Genomic DNA, 25468 nt, shown 5'->3' on the forward strand with positions numbered 1-25468 from the left:
CAATCCCTTGACCCAGCAAATTCTGTAACTTCAAGGTACTCATAAAACTTCTGTTTATTTTGGCTTCTCCAATAAAATGTTGGCTCCCATGCCTTCAACTCTTCTTTGGGCATGAGGCCTAGACAGTGGGTTGGAGGGTGGGGAGTGTAGGGGTGTGGGGATGCATTACCCTGCAAAGTGACTGGGAGGTAGCAAAGCCAGCCATGGGAACAAAGAGCTCTGTTCTCCTGGTCCCCTGGCTCTGGCACTGGGCAGCTCCCAGCACCACACAGTGGACAGCATGCCCACCAGCCCTGTTGGTACCAGAAGTCGTCATAGGACAGTTCTTTCTTTAGCACCATCTCGAGAGGAAGCACCTTATTCAGTATCTCATTTGAGCATGAGAGCAGATAGATCCTGTGGCGAGGTCTGCTAAGAGGCTTCATTATCCATTTGAGAGATGACCAGACAGACCCAGAGAGGGAAAGCCACATGCCCAAGGTCACCCAGAAATCAGTAACAAAGCTGGGACCAGAACCCAGGGCCAGACTCAGTGGCTTCCCATCCAGGGCTCATCCCACAGCTCCTCACTGTTGCCCTAACCCAAGGGGCACCTTTATTTACAGAATCCCCCCAGCCATGAGAGGGGTGCCAGAATTCTCAGCAGCCCACTGCATTCTGGGAAGTTGCTCTGTTGCTGGAGGCCAAATAGTCAAGGCTGGATGAGCACAGAGAGGGGGCAACTCCAGGCCTGGGCAGGGGGCTCACTGCCCCCAGCCCTGGTCAGAGGGCCTGCCCTTCTGTTCTCCCAGCCCCTGCTGCAGAACTTCCATGGAGGGCCTGCCCCTGATTCCATTCAGTCCTGGACCTGCTTCATGGGCATCTCTTCCTCCTGAGGGTTGGATGGGGCACTGAGGAGGAAGGAGTCATGAGCAATGATGGGGTTTATCCTCCCAGCCTACCGCCCCAGCCTGCCCCATAGGGCTGGCCTAGGGCTCCCCCCAGCTCTTGATATACAGACACATGTACTCCCACAAGTGACTCCCACACATGCTTGACCCATCCCTGACATGTAGGCATACCTGAGTGTGTGTACACATCCTTTTCTTCCTGGACACACACACAGGTACGGACTCATGTACACTTCTATACACGCAGTTTACATACCTCAGGTCACACACCCACGCACACTCGCATACATGCACCAGACACACATGTGCAGACATGTCTTCCTCTCTGAATCTTACCCAAGGTGTCAGGTACCTGAGCACCCATACCCACATGCATGTGCTCACACAGACACAGTCCTGTGCACACACCTCTTCCTCTCCACGTCTTGGATGGTCTCTGGTAGTTGTGCCTGCTTTGTCTCTGGTAGCAGGAGGGCAGTGCAGGCAGCCAGCAGGGCGATCCCCCCATAAGCGAGCTTGGGCAGTGACAGCCATACTCCGTCCAGCAAGGCTGCCAGTGGGGCCAAAGAGCCCCCCAGTCGGCCCACCAGTGCAGTCAGCCCCATCCCTGTCTGTCTGCTCAGAGAGAGAGGATGGAGGAGGGGGTTGGTGCTCACACCTACTTGCGGTCATGCCTCACGGGGCTCCCTTTCTGGGCTGGCAGGGCCTGGTGCCCCCTTCTCCCCAGACAGCTAAGAAAGCTGAGTCTTCTTTCAGGTGGTCTTCCCACCCACCTCCAGGCCAGGGGCCCCCAAGCCAGCACCCACCAGAGGATGGGCCCCCATTCTGATAGTACCGATCACGTATTGCTGAAGGAAAAAAAAGTCATCAGAAAGAGGATGGGGAAAGGGTAGCGTGAAAGGAAGGGGTCAGCAGCTGGAACAGACCCTGCCATGTTAGAGGAGACACAAGGCTTTCTAAACATGCCCAGCTGCCTACCCATCTCCTCCCCACCTGTCAATAGCTACCTGAAAGGGCCAGGGCCTTATGTCCAGAGACAACCCCCAAGGGCAGTTCTGCTTGGGCTGTGTTGAGTAGGATGGGATGGACAGATGGGGCCTTTTGCGACTGTTTTCTTTTAAAGGAGGCCCAGAGAAGTTGTCTGACCTTGCTCAAGGTCACTTAGTAAAGAAGATTAAATGCCCCACCTCCTCCCAGACTTAGGCAAACACAGACAGCTCTGATTAGCTCTGTAAGGAATGGGCGACAGGGACTGGGGTGCAGTGTGTGTACGTAGGCGTGTTGGTAAGAGTTGTGACTAACAAGCCCTCCCTCGAGGTGGCTTGCCTGGGACCCGTCACCTGAGCACGGTAGGGTACAACTCCGACGTGAACAGGTAGGCAGTGGTGAAGGCAGCTTCAGAAAAACCTTTCCCCATCACCGCCAGGGCGGTGCTCCAGGACTTCACCTCTGGAGGAAAAGGGGTTCAGGCAGTGAGCAGGCCTTGCAGGAGAACCGAGGTTCTCCCAGGATAGGAGGTGGAGCCTCCGGAGAGGGCCGGACTTAACTGGCCTTGAGTCAGGGCTTCCGGGAAAGGGCGGGGGGGGGGCGGTTCTCGGCCAGGAGGCGGGGCCTACGGGAATGGGCGGGGGCTTGGGGCGGGGCTCACCGGAGGACACCAGCAGCCTGAAGCCCAAGGCGAGGGCGGCGCCGAGCAGCGTTCCTGCCAGCGTGAGGCGGCGTCCAGCGTGGCGCACCGACAGGTAGACCAGCAGCTTGGAGGGCAGTTCCACGGCCCCGAAGAGCAGCTGCGTCTGGTACACGTTCAGCCCCAGTCCCGACACATCCAGGCTCACGCCATAATAGGAAAAGTTCACTCCAAACCTGAGGGGGGTCGCGATACCACTCAGGGGTCCTCCTTCGCGCCCCCTTGTCCTCTCCTCAGGAGCCTTGGCCTTTTAGAGGGACCGTCTCCCCCACCTTCGGAGCCCGCTGCCCACGGTCTTCCGTGTCCCCATAATCCCTTCTGAGTGTGCAGCACATGCCAGTAGCCCAAGCACCTTTACCTAATCTTCACAGCAACCCTGTGAGATAGGAACTAATAGCGTCGGTTGTACAGAAGAGGCACTGAGGCTCAGAGTGTTAATTGACCTGTCAAAGGGCTCACAGTAAGGAGGTGGCAGAGCCTGAATTTAACCCCACGTGTCTCTGATGCCTGCTCCATCCTGACCTCCCAGAGCCCCTTCCTCCCTAGAGGCGGATCCTCCTGCCATCCGCAGTTACAGTTTCACTTGTCCCTTGTCCTCTCACACTCAGCACCAGTGGAGTGTGCCCCTCCCCCAGCCCACCAGGCCCAGGTCAGCCCCCTCCTCACCACACCACCATGCAGCACAATGAGATGTGTCGCAGCCTTGGTGTCCGGAACAGGTCTAGGTATGAGGGTCTTCGGACCACTCGCTCCGCAGCAGCCACTTTGCTCAGAGCCTGGTGAGGAAGGAGAAGTGTTTGTGACATCGGAGTTGGCTATGTGGCCTGAGCAAGCAAGGCACCTTGTTCTCCCTGGGTCTCCGTCCTTCTCTTCTGCAGTAGTGGGGGAGGGGATGCACGTGGGAGCTGAGTAGGGTGGGCCTGAGTCAAGGGTGTGGCCCACTAGGGCCAGTAGGACATCCTGAAGAGTTTGGAACACTCCACTGGGGGTCAGGAGCTTTTCTTGCACACAGAGTGGACCCCAGGAAGGGGACCCTTGACACAGGGCACACACACACACACACACACACACACACACACACACACACACACACACGTGTACTTGCATGCACTCACACATACATTCACTCTCACCTCCTGGCTCAGGCCGTCCTCACCCAGAGGCCGCCCATTGAGCCTGGCACAGCGGAGCAGGTACCTGTGGGCCTCTTCCACACGGCCCTGGGTCAGAAGCCAGCGTGCAGACTCAGGCACCCACCTGGGGGGGCAGGAGGAGGCCCTTCAGTCAGAGCGCCCTAAGCCACATCTCCCTCCTGGGCACACCACAGGCTGTCAGCTTCCAGGCTCTTCCCCACACAGTCCCCTCAGCCTGGAATGTGTTCTCTTCCCAAGCCCTCCTCACCTGATGAACTATTATTCATCCCTTAAGGCCCAGTTTCAAAGCCACCTCTTCCCACTCTTCCTTGCCCAGGCCTAGGTCCTCCACAGCCTGGGAGTCCCTTCTCTACTCAGCTGAATTGGTCTTGCTCCCAAAACCTCAGCCCCCAGGACCAGCTACCCACTTCACCCACAGGTGACAGGAGGGCATAGGATGAAAGAGAGACAGACATACAGACATACCCACAGGGATCATCCAAAACCAGTTCATTTTGGGTAGGCAATGAAATGCCCATCTCACCCAGCCCCCCCACCCTCCTGCTTGGACTCCCTACCCCTGTGCTGGCTTTGCCACCACCCCCACCCCTCCAGGGCGCCAGCCTGTCTGTGCTTGGCTCTGTCTCTTCTGTCACTCATGTGTTCATCTCTATCTGTGCCTCTGAGTCTGCCTTTCTGTCCTGGTCTCTCACTGTCTCTCAGTGGTTCTGCCTGTCATTCCATCTCTATCTCTCTATATTTTGTTCCCTGTTTCTCTGCTTCACAAGCCTGGTGCCATCTTCTTTGTATTGATCTCTGTCTCTCTTTCTCTCTGTTGGTCACTGACAGTTTCTCTTCATCTCTCAGTCTGTCTTCGAATCTCAGCCTTTGATTAATTCTGTCTGTGGCCTCCTGTATCTCCCACTCCCCAGCTACCCCCAGGTCTCACCAGATGCTGAGGATGCCTGGGGCACAAGGCAGGGTGACAGCCAGCAGAAGCCATCGCCAGTCCCGTATCAGGTAGCCGACCAGTGCCAACAGCATCACACCCCCTGTCCAGAAGGTGCTGCTCAGGACACCTGCCACAGTACGGTGTCCCACGTCCAGCCACTCCAGCTCTGGACCCAGGGCGCGGTTGAAGACAGGAAGACAGTTAGCAAGGGCCAGATGGGCTCAGTCTCACCCATGACAACTGCCTCCCTGCAGTCTTCTAGGCCCTACCCGTCCTTTGCCTGCCTCACCCAGTGGCATCACGATGATGGTGAAGCCAGCCAGAGCCGTGCCAGTGAGGGTGCGAGTGATGGCAAACATGGTGTAGCTGACTGAGGCTGCAGATGCCAGGCCCAGCACCAGGGAACTCACATAGGCCACGAGCAGCAGACGGCGCCGCCCAAACCTGCACAGGGGTCATGCAGGGTCAGCGCCCTGTAGAAGGGAAGTCCCAAGACAGAGGTATACTAGGCCCATACCCCAGCTAGTGGAAAGGGTTCCCCACCCCACACCCTTATTGGCCCCCCTACCTCACCCCACCTGTCAGACAGGTATCCGAAGGCCACGGCCCCCACCAGCACACCGGCGAAGAAGAAGGTGGAAGTGGCTCTGTTCAGGCCTTTCTGCTCACACACCAGGTCCCACTGCAGGGACAGGCAGGGAGGGGCCTCCTATGGGCACAGGGCCCTCTCCAGCTGGTACCAATCCCTCTTCTCCTAGACCCCAGGTTCTTCTGAGGTCAACTGTGCCATCCTGGTACCTCCATGTCAGATAGCCCCCAACTATTCACCCCAGCTTGGGGGGTGGAAAACTTTGCCCCTCCCCAATTCTGCAGCCTCAGTGTCTTCCCATAGAAGGCCTTGACCATGACAACAGGAGTTCTGCTCCTTCCCAGAGAGACTCTGCCCCCACCTGCACTCCTCTAGATGGATTATGCAAATCCTAGACCTGGGGCCCGGAAAAAAGGAAGAGAGAGGAATCCTCTATTGTTTCTCCACCTCTTACTACAGAAACACCCTTCTCAAATCTCTGCCCCAGCTCCCTAGAGCCATCTTAGCCCTCACCTGCCCTAATTACCTCGCAATTAATAATAGCAGCTCTCACATAGGGGCTTTACTACAAGCCAGGAACGAAGCTCAGTGCTTTGAATTTCTAGATCCCATCTACAGATTGGTAAACTGAGACTCTAAATGGTAAAATAATGTGTCTAATGCCCACATGGTAATCACCCAAGGCAATGGCAGGCCCATCCACTCGCATGTCCCCCAACCTCCCAGCACGGGTACCTCGGTTGCAATGGTGGAGGAGAATTCCGAGTGGTCGTACTCCCAGCCCTGAGGGCAGGGCACTGTGGAGGGCTCACCCTCCAGCTGCTCCCCAGGGCTCTGCCCCCCTCCCCACAGCGTGGTGTTGGGGAGCGCCTGGAGATGGGTGAAGAGGAGGCAGGAGCTGAGCCTGCCATCAGGCTCCCGGGGCAGGTGGGCCTCCACCCACTCATCCTGGTGACTGAAGTTGGCAGGGACTCCAGGCAGGGCACAGCGGTGGGCTGGCACAGCAGCCAGGAAGATGGGCAGGAGGAAGTGCATGGGCAGCAGCACACGGGGCAGGGCCAGCAGTGCCACGTTCCGCAGCTGGAAGGGCCCAAAGCCTCCCACCTTGTGTAGCAGCTCCTCGAATCCCATGCTGCCCACCCACCAACCTTCTCCAGCACGGACTCCCTCTGTAGTGCCCAGCCCAGCTCAAACTGCCCACCACTTGGACCCTTGGACTCTGGAGGCGGGAGTAGACTGACTGATGAGCAGAGAGCCTGCAGCCAGAATCCAGCCCTCAGGGGCTGGCCCAGGATTGGGCCCTCCCCGGCCACCTAGGTCTCCAGGGATCCCTGCCTGTCTGGCCCAGTGCCTGGGGGGAGGGGCTGCCATCCATTCAGAGGTCACTGACTCTGTGGCTCTGGGACTTACATATTGGTGCTCAAGGACCAAGTGGGGCAACCTTGGGCTGCCATGATGGGGTAGCTGGGTATGTAGGAGGTGAGGCCCTAGCCCCTTGGTCAGCAGAGCTTCCAAGGGTCCCTAAAAGGGGAGGTCTCCTGGAGCATAGTGCCAGCTCTCCCTGGATGCCCTTTGTCCTGTGAAGCCTTAGGTCAGTTTTGTCTATTTGCAGCCACAGCCTGACCAGCAGCTCAGGATGCAAGACTGACAGCCAGGCCCTAACCAGGTGAAGGGTTCTTCCTGCTGAGCCACAAGGCCTCCCTGTACCCCTACCCGGAGCTTATGCCCTGGCCTGAGGCACACCTGGAACCACACTGGACAGCCTGGCTGATCTGGGGGTCCGAGACCTATCACCCTCCCACTTCTTCACTCAGGGGCTCTTCCCATATACACAATCCCTTCTGCCTGCCCTCTGCCCCTATTTCAGGAGCTTCCTAGATCACCCCGTGGTGTCTGGGGGGTGGTGGTAGGGAAGGAAAGGGTTTGCCAAGGTCCTGGCATAGTTGCCTGCAATGAATGCCTAAGACTCAGAATTTGTCTGACTCCCCACTCAGTTCTCATTCATGTCCCCCTGCTGCGAAAGCACAGGGAAAGCCAGCAATGTCAGATTTATTCTGATCTGATTCTCCAAACACCAGGTTGGCAAATAAGCTTCTAAAGAGCCCAAGCTACAAAAATATTTGAAAACCTCTTATTTAGTCTAGCCCCACTTTGAAGAGTTAAGAAAAACTGTTTGGGAGGCTGGGAACATGGCTTGCTGGGTTCACACAGTGACTCAGCAGCAGAGCTGCAGAGAGGACCAGGACCCCTGACTCTTGCCCGGGCCTTTGACCCAAGCTGCTGAGCTGGAGATGTTCCAGTCTGCCCTAGGCTGGGCTCCCTGAGAAAGCTCTGGGAAAAGAGCTAAATTGTTGACATGGTGTGTGTTAATGGTGATGCTAATAGGCTTGGGAGTGAGGGCAGTGATTTGGTGGTGGTGACAGGAGATGATAATAGTAAAAGATATTGAGTCTCTAGTGCGACCTCAGCATTCGGTAAGGTACAAAGATGCCTCGGCCACAGTCCCTGCCCCCAGTGAGCGTGTAGTCTGGCGAGAGGATTAAAACAAGTGATACAACCCCCCCTGCCTCCAGTCTCACCCGTCTCAACACACCCACCACAATGAACATTTTAAAACACAAATCTGACAGGGTAATGTCTCTGTTTAAAACCCTTCACCATGGTACTTCCCTGGCGGTCCAGTGATTAAGACTCTGCCTTCCAATGAAGGGGGTGCGGGTTCAATCCCTGGTCAGGGAGCTAGGATACCACATGCCTCTCGGCCGAAAAACCAAAACATAAAACAGAAGCAATATTGTAACAAATTCAATAAAGACTTTTTAAATGGTCCACATCAAAAGCAAACAAACAAAAAACCCCTCACGAGCTCCCTCTGCTGGAGGGTGGAAGTCCAGCTCCCTAGCTTGGCCATATGACCCTCCATATGACTCCTCTCCCCAAGCCTGTCTCTGACCCCTCCCCACCATGCCCCATTCCCTCCAGTACCATGGGTGCGGTCCTGAGGGCAGCCCTGGCCTCCCTCCTATTCACCTGGTGGATGCCCCAGCCACTCTGGAGACCAGCTCAAGAGTGAGAAACTCCTTCCCTCTTGCTCTCACCCATATGCGACCCCCACATTGTTGGTTCCTCCCTCATTTGATACTATGTAATCATTTCTATAAAAATATAAAATACCATAACTGTTTGTGGTTCCTGAGAGGTAAGTTTTGCAGCCATCTCATCACCATGGTCCCTCCAGCGACTCCACAGGGGAATACTCTGAGGTTTTTCCACAGCCAGAGAGAACAGCCAATGAGGCCAACCCTGGGCATTGGCTGCGGTGCCTTCATTTTCACAGTGGAGGGTTCTCTCCTGCCTTAACATGAGACGTAGCTAATAGTCACCTCTCTCTCTTTGCATTGGCTTCTAGGCAACTCAGATCTAAATCTGAAGCCCCTTTCTACAGAGAGTAATTTGACATTAACTGTACCCCCGGCTTCATCTTATTCCCTGCCTCCACCCCATATGGCAGCTCTCCTCTCTGATGTCATCAAGGAATGGTGGTGACAATGACCGTGATGTTTGGAGGCTGGAAAAGCAAGGACAAGCAAGGTAGGAAATGCCAGGAGTCTAACCAGAGTACTGATCAGCTCTGAATTACCAGTCAAGAGCTGGTTTTGATTAAATTTTTAACCATCCCCATGCCCCTCCAACCTGGGAATCCAAACTTGGGCTCAGAGGCCAAGATAGAAGGAGACCCTCATTTATACCAGACTAGATGAGAAGGAGCCTTGTGCACTGGAAAAACAACAACTCCTTACTTGAAATTATGCTAGAACTGTTGGAGGGTTTGGGAAAGAATAAGTTCCTGGGGTAAACAATTCCCTATTTGGGATTGCCTGCAATAGAGACTTCTTACACTTTAGTGTTTCTTACTCTTTTGCCTCTCTCTCCACTGAGTGACCTCCCTATCTTACTTGGGGCTTCACTGACCATTAATCATTGCTACAATCCAGGTAATCATTTCCTACATTGATGATGGTGGTAATGACAGAATCCATTGTAGTGGGAAATATGGTGATGGGATGGATGGTATACCAGCGATGGAGGTGGGAATACTGATGGCAGAAATGATGGTGATTGGAATAGGGATGAAGGGTATGGGGCTAGGGATAGTGGTAATAGTGATGTGGTTATGAGGGCAGTGGTGGTGATGAGGATTATGTGGTAGATGATACTGATGGTGGTGGTGGTGGTGGTGGTGATGGCGAAAATGGTGGCGGTGCTCATGCTGAAGATATATAAGCTCCTGGAGAACAAGAATTTTGTCTCTCTTGTTAATCGTGTCATCAGAGCCTAGTGGTGGTGATGGTGATGGTGGTGGTGACTGCAGGTGATGGAGAAGGGTATCTGTGATTTGAGTGATAAGGGTGCTGGTAGTGGTGGGTAATAGAGTTAGAAGTAGGTAATGGAGATAGAGGTGGTGATTGTGGTAAAATTGATGGTGGTGGCAATGGGTGATGTTACACTGCTTTGGGCTTAATTGTACATGGGATGGAGAGGAATGCAGAAGATGCCACCTGGAACGGATGAAAATGGGCTTGTCTCATATTTCCCTCTGACTAATGGCCAAATTCCAATGACCATGCAGATTCTCCTCCCCCATCACCACATCACCATGGGCAAGACTAGGCTCCTGCATTGGCTGAGGACGTAGAAGTTCATCTTGACCACCCTTCAGTCTTGGCTTGGTCTCAGCTCTTATCCTGGCCTTGACTCCTGAGTAGCCAATGGGAAAATCTCAGCAGGCCCCAGTGTATGACGATCAGAGACATGACACCCTCCACATTCCCACTCTGGTCTCTTTTTTCCAGAGTGTCCCCCAAGGACCTCTCTTTACTAACAAAGGCCCCTCCAGTGTCCTGGGTCTTTTGGCCCCTATCAAGCCCCTGATTGAGGAACCTTGCTCAAGCCACTCATTTCTCTGTGTCGCTGTCCTCAGAGCTCTCTTGGCCCTAGAACAGAAAAGATAGTCTTTCTGAGGGAGTGGAGAGAAGGTCAGCGGGGGCCTGGGCAGGTCCTCACCTGTGGAGCCAAGCTGTGAGGGACGTGAGTGTGCCTTGCAGGTCTCAGGCTCCTGGGGGAGGAGGGCGGGCAGGGGTTCTCTGTAACCCTCTAAAGCTGTCCTCCTTGGCATAGCCCATCCCTGCCACAGGCTTGGTCCTGCCCCCCCTCACTCCTCTCTCTACTCCCCGAATCACACCAGTGACCACCACACTGAACCACACATAGTCCTCACACCTCCACACCTTGCCCCCGCTGCTCTTTATGTGCCCAACTGCTGTTTCTCCTTCAAAATTCAGTCTAAGAGTCATATTCATCGGAGGGCCTTCCTACAAGTTTGCAGGCTGGCCTGGGAGGCCCTACCTGAGCCTCATGTATCAGCACACATAGAGCCTCGTGTAAAGTGAAAGTTAATTTACAGCCACCTCCTAGAGGGCACACTCTGCCTTGTCTCATTTCCTGGATGGTGTCCCATGTCTGGCATAGCCTCTGGTACATGTGGGGCTCAGAATTAGTTGAACGAATGAATGATTGAAGGAATTCTAAACAACAATGAATGAATAGTCCTTGGCATTCTTTCATTCATTCATAATAATAAAAGAAATTAAAAAATAGAACAAGATATCATTTTTCATCTACTTGATTATTCTGGGGATTTCTCCTAGAATTAGACTCGTAGACGTAAGCAAAGATTGGAGCCAGGATGTTGATTTTGGCACTATTTGAAATAGTGAGAAGTTGGAAAGACTCTAATGAAAGCACAATGTGGAGCTGGTTAGATAGATAGAACATTCATGCCATGGACCATTACATAGCCATTAAAAAGAACACGAGGATCCTGCTACGTTGCTGGTGGGAAAGTAAAATGGTATAGCCCTTGTGGAAAAGTTTGGTAATTCCTCAACCTATTAAACATAAAGTTACCATATGACCCAGCAATTCTACTTCTATATTCTACCTATATACTTAGAATATATACCCAAGAGAAATGAAAACATATGCTCACACAAACACTCGTAAATGAATGTTCATAGCAGCATTATCCATAATAGCCATAAGGTAGAAGCAACCCAAAGTCCATCGGCTGGTGAATGGATAAACAAAATGTTGTCTATCCATACAACAGAATATCATTCAGCCCTAAAAAGGAATGAAGTACTGATAAAAACTAAATATGATGAACCTTGGAAACATTCACCTTGGAAGCTGTGTAAAGAAGGCAGTCACAAAGAGTCACATATGGTGTGATTCCAGTGATATGAAATGTCCAAAATAGGCAAATCTATATAGAGCCAGAAAGTAGATTAGTGATTGCCTAGGGCTGGAGGTGTTGGGCGGAAATGGGAGTGACTGCTATAGGTATGGAGTTTCTTTCTGAGGTGATGGAAATGTTCTAAAATTGATTGTGATGATTGGTTGTACAACTCTATGATATACTAAAAACAAGGAAGATCTGTATTTTAAGACATTGTTGGGTGTAAAAATCATGTTTCAGAATAGTAGGTGTAATATGCTCCTCTATTTATAAGAAATATATATGGAGAGAGTGCTATTATTATAAACATAAAAGAAGGGCTGAGATGGTATACACCAAGTGGTTCACAGGGGTTACCTGTAGATGGTCACATTTGTGGATGGGAGGCTTTCACGTTTTATTTTATATGCTTTTAGCACTTGCCTTTTTACTACAAATATGACCTGCTTTTGACATTTTTGAACAAGAAGGAAGGTAAAAGCACGTGGGGGCCCCACTGAAAGCTAGTGAATCAGACCCTAGAGCCCCCTTGCATCACGTCAAAAGAAAGGGGGGCCCAGGAAGTCACGGAGGGAAACAGGAGATGGTTACACAGGTTCTGGAATGTCAGAGCTGTGGTGGAGTGGTCTTCTCGGAGGGAGAGCAGGACATCAAAGCCTGGGCCCTTCTCCCTCTGATCCCAGACAGGGCTGGGAGCCTACCCTGGGACAGAAATTGCTTACGTATTGCCTAGGTGAAAGATTCACACATAGTGAACCTAGGATCCAAAATGCAAAAAGTACAGCAAGTACACTACACTGCAGCCTCCCTCCCCCCAGCTCGCCTCCCAAAGCAACCAGAGGCCTCTAACTCATCTACACAGTTGGACATTACACACACAGTTCTTTTACTGTATACAAAAAGCCACCTCCTTCATTGTAGAGCTTCATAGTACCCCCACGATGTCACATGGGTGGCCATGTTCTACTAACAGGCCCCAATTAATGGACATTTATAAATTTATTTATTTATTTATATTTATTTTTGGCTGTGTTGGGTCTTCGTTTCTGTGCGAGGGCTTTCTCTAGTTGCAGCGAGTGGGGGCCACTCTTCATCGCGGTGCGCGGGCCTTTCACTGTCGTGGCCTCTCTTGTTGCGGGGCACAGGCTCCAGACGCGCAGGCTCAGTAGTTGTGGCTCACGGGCCCAGTTGCTCCGCGGCATGTGGGATCTTCCCAGACCAGGGCTCGAACCCGTGTCCCCTGCATTGGCAGGCAGATTCTCAACCACTGCGCCACCAGGGAAGCCCCCCTAATGGACATTTAGATGGCTTCTGAGCGCTTGCTTTTATAGGTCTACAGTCTCTTACCCAAACCATTGAAAATCTTTTAGAATCCAGAATATATTAATATTTAGAAAGGCAATTCAGTGCATATTCCATATATTATGAAACACCCTAGTAGGATCTAAGGCAGCGCCGTGCAATCAAACACATTAATATTTCCACTGCAAACATGTATGATAAATGGAATTAATAAAGACTATAAATGGTCTTGGCAGGTTTTGATACCAAATGAGTTTATGCCAATCTAATGGGAAGACTCCCAAGTTTCAGAACTTTTTGGCTTTCAGAATTGCAGATGAGGCTTTGCAGAGTTCAAAGAATGCTGCCATGAATAACTTGGGACACATATAATTTTGCAAGTTTACAAGTATATCCATAGGATACATTTCTAGGAGTGGAGGCTCTGTTCATTTGTGATTTTCATAGATTTTGTAAGAATAATGACCATTTATCTTCTTTGCCTGTAAGCTGCTGTACTTTATGGTTTTCCAAACACTTGTACTTTTGTCTGTTAATTTTGGGGGCAATGAAAATTCTTCCTCCCTCCCTCTCTGCACAAAGCTAGACTTAGAGTCTCTGGGAGCCAGGGGAGCCAAGAGAGCCTGAGCTTTGCTGTCAGAGACAGCAGGACCGTCCCCTTCTACCAGTGTAACCCTGAGCAAATTTCCGGTATCCATCCTGCGCTTCCATATCCTTTTCTGTAGACAATCTGCCTCCATGACAGTCCCTCCACACTTTCCCACCAACCTGCTCTCTTCTCTCCTGTCTACCCCCAGCCCCAGGGCCTGGGCTTTGCCCTCTCTCCCAAAGGAAAAAGAGTCCAGGCCAACAGAAAGAAAGGTCCACAGGCTTTTTAATGGTGTGATGGCTACTTCCCTTCCGAGACCCGATCTAATCATGACAGGGGCTTCCAGGGGGTGGGGGTGAGGGGTGGACAGGTGCAAGGTGGGCAGAGGCCATGCAGTGACTAGGAGGGGTGGGGGAGGGTGTTACATTCTTTTTGGCATGTAAACATTCTTCAGTGGCTTCCCCAGGGGGAGGGAAAGGGCAACTCTCTGCCCCCTACCCCATGGCCACCAGGGCTGGTCCCCGGAGCTGAGAAGACTGAGCAAGCCAGGCCCCTGCGAAGATCTGGGAAGGGGGCAGCCCACGTGTTTGGGGCCCGGCTCCTCGCCTGCACCTTCTTCGTGCACAGTGCGGCTGGGGAGGGGAGGCATGTTTTGGGGTGAGCAGACCTGCATCCGAGCCAGTGACACAGGCTGTGGTGATGAGGAAATGCTGGAGGGGTGTGGTGGTGGTGGTGGTGTGACACTCTTTTATAGAGAAGGCGCTCAGGACTGGGAAGGCTTGGTGGCGGGGAATGGGTGCCCAAGGGGAAAGAAGCTGCAGCTGGGGGTGGGGGCACTGGAAGGTGTGGTTTCCTCTGCCCTGGATCCTTCTGAGGGAGAAGAGCAGAGTCAGTCCCCTAGCCCCCTCGCACACTCGCCCCTTCCTCTCCTCCCCCCACCTCAGTGACATTCAATGACGCAGAGGCCTGAGGTCAGTTGGGAGCCCTAGGGAGGTCCGGAATCCCAAAGGCAGACAGGGTTTTGTGTCTCTGCCCAGCTCCAGTGCTGGGTGAAGCTAGAGCGGGGGATGGGCCTGGGGCTCTCTCAGGCCGCCCCCTTTTCCCTCCCAACACCAAACCAGGGTGTTGTTGGTCCTGGGGCAGGGGTGAGGCTGGGGGCCCTACATTCACAGTTCGGTTGGTGGCAAGGAGCAGGCCCAGGACCTGGGCACCAGGGGTCATGCCCTGGTCCCCACCTGGCACGAGCTGATTGTCATTCGGAGAAGCTCTAGGTGGGAGGGAGTGGCCCTTCCTCCACCCCCTCTGCTGGATCCAGAGGGCAGCAGAGGCCTTGGGAGGGTCTCGGGTTGACAAAGAGGGCTCTGTCCGGAGAGGTTTCCTGAGTGTTCTAGGAGCTTCTGCGTCAGCATAGGGTGAACCTCGAAGGCCATCCACCCTGGAGTCCTCCCCTGGGCTGGTCTGCAGAGAAACCACCACCTTCGCATAGAAGCAGCTGCCCAAGCTGCCGACTCTCCATCAGGGGCTTCAGCTGGCACCACCAGGCTTCTCTCGGGGCAAATTTCCTCATGGGCATCCTTCTAAGTGATGGTGGCTGGATGCTGCCAGATCACTAGGGCAGGCTGGGACCTTTCTTCCTCTTCCCTTGGTTGTCTTGCCTTGCTCTCTGTGACCCAGGGAAGAACAGAGGGGCCAGGCCAGGGGGCAGAGGCTGTGTGTGCTGAGGATGGAGAAGGCCTGCAGGGGACCTGTCCCAGATAGGCAGGGTTGGCTATCCTTCTGCAGCCCCTTGGCCCGGATGTAGGCAGTTGAGGCTGATGATGAGTTGGGATGAACTATGCAGGAGCCAGACCCAGGAGGAGGCCCCATATCCATTCATGGAGCAGCAGAGGCCTCACCCGCTGCAGGGACTGCTCAGCCGCATGGGTTGGGATTAGGACAAGAGGGGACAGGCTGAAGGGTGAGCTGGAGGCGGAGGGGACTGGGGCTGGACCTATCACACAAGCATACAGTCTGGAAGTTAGAAAGGCCTTTCTGCCTTGAGTCCAGGGGCCAGCTGTCTGTCTGTCTGCCTATTTCTGCTCTCTCTCCCACTGGGGGAGATGATGGTCTGATCCAGCCTACTCCCCACAGGCAGGAGGACAGGGAGGGTGACCCAGCTAGAACTGAGTCCCTGAATCTCCAAAGGGCCAGTGCAGAGAAGATGATAACCAGCCATTCTCCACCTCCTCCACCGAATTCAGGAGAGAGAGAAGTTGGCTGAAACTGCAGTAGGCAAGATTGAGGTTAGATGGCAAGAAGGAATTCCTGATGGTGAGGGGTCCTGAGCACTAGATCCAGGGACAAAGGGAAGGGGTGAAACCTTTTTTAAAGCCCCCCTGCAACTTTCCATTGGGAAACACTTACCCAGGAAGGCAGCCCACACACACTTGATGGTTCCCACTGAGGTCCCACACAAACTAAGGGGGAGGGGGTCTTTGCACCCCAGAGGCGCAAGGGAGCACCCTCCCCCCATCACCTGTCCCCTGCCTCCTACAGGGGTGTCCAGGATGGTGCTGGCTTTGGGGCAGGTCAGACCTGCCCCCTCACACCACAGTAGACCAATGGCTCCTAGGTCTCACCTCCCCAACCCCCGTCTGGCAGCTGAGAAGAGCCCTTTCCAACCACCACAGCTCCCAGGAGACGTGAGATTAACCCCTAGTGGGAGGGAGGCTGGAGCCTCCACTTCTGGTATTTGAGGCTGCCTTTCCGAAAGGGTTGGGGCGTGTAGCTTTGGCTGGAAGAGGGTCAGGAGAAGGGAAAGGCGCCGCAGGATATGTAAGCAGAGTTCCCTGGGGGAGCTTGGAGAGCAGCAGAGGCCTGGTGGTGAGCAGGGCGTCCCCATTCGTGGAGTCCTTGGTGAAGAGTCGCTGAGCCTTCCCCGGGGCGTAGGGTGAGCCTGCCCCACCTGAAGGGCAGCAGGGGGAGGGGCGGAGACGGGGAAGGATGGGGAGGCGGACACTCCCCCCGCGGCGCCGCGTCCCCTTCCGCAGGGCCGGCGGGTGGGCGCGGCGTGTGCTGGCGCGCGTCCTCGCGGGTGCAGGCAGGAAGCTGGGGCCGCGGGTGGCGCGCGTCAGGCGCGTAAGGCTGTGCTGGGAGCTGTTCCAGTGTGGCCGGCTGCAGGTGGGGGGCCGGGGTGAGGGTGAGGGGCCACGGAGCGCCGCGCGCGTCATTATCTGGCCCCAGCCCGACCCTCCGCAACCCCCGCCCGGCCTTTGGTTGCGCGCTGAGTCTGGAGTTTCCCTCTGGGTCCTTTCTTGGGGGCCCCCGGGGAGGGGGTGCCTTCAGGCTGGGCCCGGGCCTGCGGGGCGCCCCGGGGTGGGGGGGCCCCGGGCCGGGCCTGGTGCGAGGGGGAGGGGCTCTCTTTGCGGGACAGGGACCGGCTCCGAGGGGAGGCGCTGGGATGGTGCGCGGAGGAGGCGGGGAGGCCGGGACTGCGCGGGGCTGGGGGCCTGGTGCCGGCTTGGGTTCGCCCTGGGCCCGGGCCACGGCCGGGGGGCTGTTTGGGACGGAGGTCAGCAGCAATGGCCGTCCCTGGGGGCTTCTGCAGCTGGAGCCTGCGGGAGGTGCGGAGGGCAGAAGGCAAGAGACAAGAGGAGGGCAAAGAAACAAAAAGACATTTTCAGAATCTCCCTGGGCACTGAGCTCCAGAGTCCTGCATCCTCAGAACTGGATGAAACTGAGGAGACCTTGGCACAGATGGATAAACTGAGGCATGGTGCCCCATCCTCCAGAACGGGACCTCTAAGGGCCACACACTCCCAGGCTGCTACCAAAAGAGCTTGCTCCAGGCTTTCTTTGATGTCTCTGTTTTATCTTTAAAATTCACATGGATTTTACATTCTACTCTATTATATACCCATGTTTATATTAATATGAATAATGTTTTCTCCCAACTATTCTGGCCTTTATCCTTTGGCCTCAAATGCCCCATGGCACACCAGAGGCTGTGTGTGGACCCCACTGGCCCCCATCAGCCTTTTCCCAAGCCCGGCCTCCTTGGCACCCCTCCAGACACACTCACTGCAGCCACTCCCTTGAGCCCAGTGACAGGGCTGGGAGCTGAGTCAGAAGAGAGACTTAGTTGGGGAGCTGGTGGACAGGAGGTGTGGCTGAGGGTCCTTCCTGAATTATCAATAGCACTTGGCTCCAGGGAAGCGTCTGCTGGTGGAAGCCTTCTGTAGTCACCCTCTGCCTGCCCCAGGACTAGCAGCAGTTTCTCACCTGCTGGTGATGGCTGTGTCAGATGCTGGGGCCGCGCCTTGGGGTCTGTCAGGGGGCTGCTGGGCTGCGGCAGGCGTGGGCATGCGGGTGCTGATGGGGCGGGGGATCCGGCTCCGGGTGGCAGCTGCCCGCCCGGCTTTCCTGGGCACCGCGGGCTCAGAGGCAGGCGTGTCCTCCTCGGAGCCTGTGCCTGAGAGCGTCTCAGAGGCACGGCGCTGCTCCTCACTGGAAGAGGATGAGGCCCCAGAGGCCAGGCGCAACAGCAGGCGGCCCTGCCTCTTCTCCATCACCAGCCGCGCCAGGTCCTGCTGTGGTCGGGCCCTCTTGCTCCACCGCTCTTTGGCCGACAGTGAGCCTGAGGGCTCCGAGCCTGTGTCCTCCTCAGACAGCAGGACAGGGATTCGGCTCCTGGGACGAGGGCCTGGCATGGCATGGCGACTGGGGGAGATGGTGGCCAGTTTCTCGGGACCTGGCTCCAGCAGGGACGCCAGGGCTGACCCATCGGCAAGGGCTGGGCCATTGGGCAGTGAGTCTGTGGTCACCTCCAAGGGGCTGCTCCCGGGGGGGGCGGACAGGACACAGCTCACCAGCCCTGATATGGCAATGCCGTTCTCCAGGTACACGGAGGCCCCCTCCTCCTCAGCCCTTCCATCAGAGGGCACCTCCAGGCCCAGCTCTCCCCCAGCGCTGAGCTCCTCAGACCGGGAGGCTTGTCCACCGGAAGACATGACATTGAGGTGGGTTTTCTCTGCAATGTGCACAAAGGTCCTCTCGACTTTGGTGAAGGGCGAGGAGGTGACTGCCACTCCCCCTGCCCCTATGGTCACTGCCCCAGCCCCCAGCCCTGTCCCGGTCCCAGGGGGCTTGGGCTCAGACTTGAGGACAGAGGATAGGGTGCCTGGCTCAGACACGTCCAGCTGGCTGCCAGTGGGCTGGGGCCGTTCGTGCTGAGGAGTGAGGGCAGCCAGAGTGCCCAGGTCAGGGTCGGGGGCCAGGTCGGCAGTGACAGGCGACTTCTTCATGTCGCCAGGGGAGACAAGCACCAGCGTTTTGGAGCCCTCCTCAGGCTCCAGGTCCCCGTCAGCCATGGAGGCTCGGCCCCTGGACTCTTTCTGATCATCGGCCAGCAGCGTGGACGGGGCGCCCTCCTGGCTCCGGTCCGTGCTCCTCTCGCTGCCCTCACTGCTGGAGCCACTGTGTGGCCCCAGCACCTCCCCCAGGGCCACTGCCTCCTCCTCCTCTTCTTCCTCCTCTTCTTCCTCCTCTTCCTCCTCCTCCTTCTCTTCTTCTTCCTCTTCTTCTTCCTCCTCCTCCTCCTCCTCTTCCTCCTCCTCCTCCTCCTCTTCCTCCTTCCCATTCGTTTGAGGCTGAACAGGAGCCAGCGGGACCTGCGGGGTGGCAAGTAGCATGTACGAGAAGTCCACCCTCCGGGCCCTGTTGAGCAGCCGAGCCCGTTCGCGGTAATCGGAGAGATCTTTCTTGTAGTCCTGGTAGGGCAGGCTCAGGGGCACGGCTCGTGGGAGACCATTCACCTCAAACGGGGGCGCCACGGAGAATACCTGCAAGGGGCACACACAGGGACCCACTGAGGTCACTCCCCCATCCTGGGCCGGAGAAGGACTGACTGCACTCCCAGGCTAGGAGGCCCATGAGAGTGTGAGTTCCACTAGAGCACATGCTGGGGCTGTTTTGCTCATTGCTCTGTCCCCAGGGCTTAGAATGGTCCCTGGCACCTAGGAAGTGCTCAGTAAATCTCTGATGAATAACTGTGTTCATGCTCCAGGTCCCCTGAGGTCCCAGGCCTTGATCCTGGTGGCTTTTCTGTCTACCAGTCTCTCCTTTACCCCCACTCTTCTGTATCCTATGTCTATCCTGAAACCCAGAGGCAACTCTAGTTCAATCAACAGAAGAAAATGACAACTGCAAGCCATCATAGCCACCATGTAGGAAACCAGGTCCAGAGAGAGGCAGCAAGTGTCTGGGTCAGCCCTCACTGCTTCCTCACAGGGCACAGTTCCTCTGCAGCCGGGGAGCTGGCCACCAGGGCCACCAGAACCTGTCAGACAAGGGCAAAGTTCAGGCCGTCCTCCACCCCTTGAAGTGCAGGCTGGGCCCCTGGAGCTCCAGCCCCCTTCCCACCTGTCTGTCAGCCAGGAATTTTCCAGTCCTCTATAGGTATGTTTTGAATCCACACTTCCTCCAAAAACTCACAGCCAGCCTATGAAAGGCAGTTTCTTTTCACTTGATTTAAGTTTTACCCTTTGAAGATTTGTGCAGAGTTCTTGGCAATGTGATGGCATGTCCTTGGTTTTCTACATTCTTGCCACATCTCCCCTTAGCCCCCTTCCTTCCAGACTCAAAAGGCCTGACCATCTTACCAGGACCTCAGCTGCTGTGTCTTCTGTAGCTCCGCCCTTGTCAATCACACACATCCCCAGGCACCCACAATGCGCCAGGCCCCATTAGGGCTGACATGGCTTTGTTCCTGGTGGGATGGTACTGATGGTATCCAGCACTTTGTTAGCCTTTTGAACACACAGGGCCTCTGTTTTCCTAAACACAGCCCATGCAGACCAGAAGCCCTGGAGGGGCTCCAACACCTTCAGGTGCCATCCAGACTCTCAGGGAGTCCTGCCAGGCATTCCTCTTGAACATCTGTGTCTGCTGCCCTATGCCCATGGGCATAGCCCTGTCCTGCCTGGTGGTTCCCCAGCCATCAACCTGTTTTTTCCATTCTGCATTGCCCATCCGTTCTTCCTACAGCTGCCCAAGTGATCTTCCTGAAACTTAAATCTGATCCCATTTGTCTCTGCTTCAAACCTGCAGAAACCTATGGTGGGTCCCACAGTCCTCAGGAGACAGATTCAAACCTATAGAAACCTATGGTGGGTCCCACAGTCCTCAGGAGACAGTTTCAATCTTTGGCTTGGCACATGAGCATCCCCACCCCCCACCTTGTCCCCACCCCACCCCGTGATCTGACTCCTACCTTGTGCTCCAACCTCACTTTGAGCAGCACCCTCTGGTCTCCCACTTATGTTCCAGCAGTTCTCTAAATGCCTCATGCATCTCACACTTCTGGGTCTTTCCCTAGGCAGTTTCCTTTGCCCAAGGGTTCCTCTCACTCTCTCTATTGACATGACAAATTCCTGTTCTTCCTCCAGGACCCAGCTAAAACAGCTCATTTCCCCAAAAGCTTCTTGTCCCCCCACCAAGCAGACTTCATCACTCTACTTGTTTTCACACATCCTTCCATTACAGAACCTCCCATCCTCTATTTCACAAGCACGTGTTTACATGGCTCTCTTTCTTGATAAACACTGAGCCTCTTAAGGGTTTTTCATTCATTCATTCATTCATTCATTCATTCAAGAAGTCCTTGAATGTCTATCGTCTTGGCTGCTGTGTTAGAGGCTGTGAATTTGTGGATCAGCAAGACAGATCTGGTCCTTGTTTTCATGGAGTGTGAAATCTTTAGATTAGGAAATTAAATGGGGATAATGCATTCTCCACAAAGGCTGTGACCATAAATGAGGTCATGTTAGCAATGAGTCTGGCTTATAGCAGTTGATTGATAAATGTTAGCTCCCTCCCCACCCTGCTCACTCTGGTTTGAAGATCATTGATCCCTTCCTCAACCCCAGAAACTCCTGGATTCCACACCTGTAGGCGGGGGGCGGGGGGTGGGGAAAGAAGGGGTTCTCCCAGCTGAGGTCTCTGTGCAGTCAGCCCAAAGGCTGGTGGAGGGGAAGGAATCCCCAAGGCCAAGATTTGCTCAAGGCTGTGACTTCTCCCTTCCTTAACTGCCATAATCTTCCTCACAATCAGACCATCAGTGAGGCCTTGATGGAGTGGGGAGGAGTGATGCCAGACAAAATAGCATCAGACACCGGATAGGACCCCAGCACACTCTGGGGTGTGTTCTGATTATGTTTTTATCCTGTCTGGCTCAGAACTCACCCACCCAGCACTAGATACATCCTACCCAGCAGGGATATCCTTCAACCCCACCAAGCCATTCTTTCTCAGCAAAACCTCTGCCTATTTTCCCTGTCCCATCTCTGACACTTTGGGCATCCCTGTTAGAACCACCTTTTCCCCTGCCATCTGGCCAGTTCTTGGATCTCTCAGGAAAAGCCCCATCCATAGGATGGATCCTCTGCTCCCAGTGCCCACATTAGATGATCATAGCTGGAACCCTCTCTCCTTTCATCTCAAAGCCCTCCCCTTTCATTACATGGGAGGGATGAGGGATGAGAACTGGAAATCAGGCATCACTGATAATATCAGACTGGGAAACTGAGGCCTGGAGAGAAGCATCAACATGCCCAAGTCACAAAGCACACCACCCAGGGTAGCCCAGAACTCAGAATTCTTTCCACTGCCTCACTGGCCTCCCATCCTCCCACGTGGAGAAACTCAGGACCCTCTGCCCTTTAGCAGAACTGTGAACCTCAGAGTAGGGACAGGTTTGCCCTAAGCATCACTGCCAAGCCCACCCTGGCCTGGGCATGCTGGGTTTTCTATTTCAAAGCCCCTCCCCATCTGGCTCCATGTTGGGGAGGGCCAGGGCTGGGCTCAAGTTCCTCCCTCCTCAGAGAGCGGGAAGTCCTCCCACACCCTTTCTGGCCTCTCCTGGATGCCTGTGCCCAATGAGTATTCATCCATTCGCCCATGTGATCCTGTGCTCATTCAATCAGCCAACGGTCACTGGATAGCCTCTGTGTGCTTGGCCCTATAGACCTGAGGACACCATGGGAGGGGGACAGCAGTGACACTCTCCCAGTCTATCTCAGAGGGAAGAAACAGTGCTGGGTGTCACCAAGCGGAAGTCGGGTTCTGGGGAAGCTCACACCTTCCTGCTCCCTTCCCAGGGCAGTGGCCCTTTATGATTCCAGTCTGCTTATTGTGGTACTCCAGCATGCTTGGTACAACGTTACTTGGCGGTGCTTTTTAAAATAAACAGAGCCCTGAGTCCTACTCCGTAGATTCTGTAGGTCAGAGATGAGGCCCAGAAATCTGTTTCAAAGCTCCCTGGTGAACCAAAGGCCAAAGGCAGATGTGGTGAGGGTGAATAGTGTGGGAGGAGGAGAGGCAGGCCTTTGGAGCTGAGACAGAGAGAATGAAAGCCTCAGCCCTCCCCCTGCCTCCGCTGAGCCCAGAGCAGCAGCATGTGGCCTCACCAGCTTCAGAACTCAGCCCAAGCCCGTGTTTACTCCAGTCAGCCGGAAAAGTGAACAGAGGTAGACGGACCAGACTCCCAACTGCCCCTGCCACCAACAAAACTGGGCTCTCCTCAGCCTTGACTTCTCTGCTACTGATGCTGGAGACAGGTTACTCCACATACCCCCATCCCCACACGGCGTGCATTGAGCAACTCTTGCCTGGACCCTCGCCAGTCCCAGACATTGTGCACTGCACATCAGCCCACAGTCCCAAGGTCAAAGAAGGGGGGCTGCCGACGGACAAGAGGAGTGTGAACTCTGACACCCCGCCCCTCCCTCACTGCAGGGCGGGGAGGGCTTTGTGCCTCTCACGGCAGTGCCCCATCTCCTCCCTCAACAGCTGCCCAGCGCATACCTCCCATCTCCCCTCCTCCCCAGGGGACCCTCCCCCCACAATTGCCATAATTTCCCAGACTGAAAATTGGAGATGAGAAGTCAACAGGGTAGCTTCCTCTGCCCACCTCTGCCTTTCCCAGATTCTTCATCTGTCTGTCCAGGTCTCTATTCTTGAACCACATCTGCCAAGCCAAGAGCCCTCCCTCTGCTCCTCCACCCCACACCCAGGGGTGCCACCCACCCCGGGCACACTGGCCTATGGCCAGTGGAAGGGGTAAGATGACCTGGGAAGGCAGCTGCCTACCCTAGGTCTCTACAGATCCTCACATACTCGACCCCCAGATCTCAGTGTCCCCAGCCCCTCCCTGGCTGCCCCAGGGCAAGGATCTGACAGCATGGGGACATTCTAAATGCTCTGCGGGTCAAGAAATGCAGCTGTAGCTTGCCCTTCTTCTACCCGCACACTTGCTTTAGGCCCCAAGAAAAGTATCTTCCTCTTTTGGTGCTGTGGCTGCAGGCTTGCAGGGGTGGGGTGGGGGACAGAGAGAGGGTGAGCCCCCCTCCACTTTCACCCTCTCTCTCTGCAGTCTCCAAAGTCTCTGCGAGCCTCTCCTTCTTTGTGTCCCACCCCTCTCCTTGTCCTAGTTCTCCCTCAACCCACATTCTATCCCTGCATTCCCTTGGCTCTGCACAATCCACTCTCTCACTGATCCCCCTCAACAGACCATTCTCCCCTAAGCCAGGGCTACTTCAGACCCCCCATTAAAGCAAGGGGCGGGGGAAGGCTCCAGCGCCCTTCCCTCCCACAGGGCTCTCTGGCATTCTGGCTTCCCACCCCCAGCACACACTTGGCCTCAATTGTCTGATCCATAGGAAACTGATTAGTGCGCCCACCTTCCTACTCCGCATTCCCCCCTCCAGCAAGTTGGCGATTTGGAGTCGGCCCCAAAGACCAGAGTCCACCCCCAAAGCCCTCCTGCGGATGAAAGGAGACAGCCAGCCGCCTCGTGAGGGTTGCTCAAGTCCAACTAGGCTGAAACCTCCGGTCCCCTCCCGATCTAGCCTGTCTTAGCGGAGGTAGGAGTGGGGCTGGATCCATTGATCTGGAGTTTGCCCCCCACCCTATCTCTGAGTCAGCAAAAGACTAGACCCTGCCCTCTGCCTAGCCTGGCGACCCCAGAATTGGTTCTGCATCGAATGGTGGGTTAGGAAGGAGGAGGGTGAAAGAAAGCAGGCGAAGTGCAGGTTCCTGGAAGGCGTCTTTAATCAGGAATTGGTAGTACACAAGCTCGCCGGATTGTCTGCATTAACATACAGGGACTTTAAAAGGCACAAGATCCCTCGCACAGCGACGCGTGACGGCGGGGCGCCCCCCACCCCCGCCTGTGCGTGGCCGTGTGCGCGGGGGTGCGTGTCCGTGTCCCACCCCCCTCCCCGGCGGCGCCGCACGTGTGCGTGTCAGTTTCAAGTGTTGGATTTGTACAGTACTCGCAGTCTAGGGGCGGGGTCTCAGTGCATGCTCTTCTACCCTGGCCCGGGGCCCCCCGACGCCGCTCTGTACACTGAGGACGCACCCCGGAGAGAGAGAGAAAGAAAAAAAAAAGCGTCCCATCTTCCTGTGTGTGTGTGTGGTTTCGAGTTTTTCGTGCATGCTTATGCTGGCCGGGGTTGGGAAATAGTGCAAGCTTATAATACAGTATTATTGCAGTACAAAATGGGGGGGGGGGTTATGATGGGATGGGGAAGCCCAGGAATAAACAGGCTGGGATTCGGGACCTCCGGGAGGGAGGTCCTCTCGCCAACCCCCTTCTTATCCCTCGCTCCCCTCCCCACCTCGATCAGGAAGTCTCCCAACAATGGGAGGGGGCTCCTCGGGTCCCTGGAGGGAAAGGGCTCAGGTGGGCCCCAGGGCTGAGCTTCCCCCATCCCACCAGTCTCACTTCTTAGGGGGCAGGGGCCAGCCCTCTCCTCGCTCAATACTGTCAGCCACAAGGGCCCCGAACCCCGCCTCCTCACCCTCGGAAGCCCCTCCAAGTGGGGGGGCAGGGGTCGACGGAGCAAGTGCAAAGGAAGCAGATGTTGGTCCCTGAGTTTTATTTTCGGGGGTGGGAAGAGAGAAGAGCTGGAAGTGGGGGCATGTTTGGGGACCCCCAGGGCCCTCGGTGTAAGTGGGGTGGGGCAGGAGACACGGACGCAGGGGCTTGGGC

The 25468-nt window shown here is 55.2% G+C and overlaps 2 protein-coding genes across 4 annotated transcripts in view; both read right to left on the reverse strand.

The window, feature by feature from the left end:
• Positions 1-36: 36 nt before the first annotated feature.
• SLC22A7 (solute carrier family 22 member 7) lies at positions 37-8915 on the reverse strand. Of its 2 annotated transcripts, none has more exons than XM_082414107.1 (10): positions 5987-8915; positions 5241-5344; positions 4952-5106; positions 4660-4828; positions 3711-3834; positions 3244-3353; positions 2539-2753; positions 2231-2339; positions 1299-1505; positions 37-890 (listed from the first exon to the last, which is right to left on the reverse strand). In XM_082414107.1, the coding sequence occupies exons 1-10, from the start codon at positions 6380-6382 to the stop codon at positions 836-838; spliced, it is 1644 nt and encodes a 547-aa protein (XP_082270233.1). In that variant the 5' UTR covers positions 6383-8915; the 3' UTR covers positions 37-835. The 2 variants fall into 2 exon arrangements, with proteins under 2 accessions (XP_082270233.1, XP_082270232.1); XM_082414106.1 differs by having other exon boundaries at positions 37-884; positions 1295-1505.
• A 4792-nt stretch (positions 8916-13707) lies between these two features.
• The window catches only part of TTBK1 (tau tubulin kinase 1), a 41588-nt gene continuing 29827 nt past the window's right edge, over positions 13708-25468 (reverse strand). For both annotated transcript variants that reach the window (XM_082414059.1, XM_082414058.1), the window contains 2 exons: positions 17701-19259; positions 13708-17033 (listed from right to left, as the gene is read on the reverse strand). In XM_082414059.1, coding sequence (XP_082270185.1) covers positions 16649-17033; positions 17701-19259 — 1944 coding nt within the window. In that variant the 3' untranslated portion in view covers positions 13708-16648. The remainder of the gene's footprint in view (positions 17034-17700; positions 19260-25468) is intronic.

Source organism: Balaenoptera physalus, assembly GCF_965194825.1.
Source record: "Balaenoptera physalus genome assembly, chromosome: 11".
Classification (NCBI taxonomy): Eukaryota; Metazoa; Chordata; class Mammalia; order Artiodactyla; family Balaenopteridae; genus Balaenoptera; species Balaenoptera physalus.

Coding starts and splice junctions, on each gene's coding strand:
- SLC22A7 (XM_082414106.1), bottom strand. CDS start 6,382: ATGGGATTCGAGGAGCTGCTACACAAGGTGGGAGGCTTTGGGCCCTTC. Junction 5,107..5,240: donor TTCGGATACCTGTCTGACAG/GTGGGGTGAGGT, acceptor ACCCCTGTGCAG/GTTTGGGCGGCGCCGTCTGC. Junction 2,754..3,243: donor TTGTGCTGCATGGTGGTGTG/GTGAGGAGGGGG, acceptor GACCCCCCTCAG/GTTTGGAGTGAACTTTTCCT.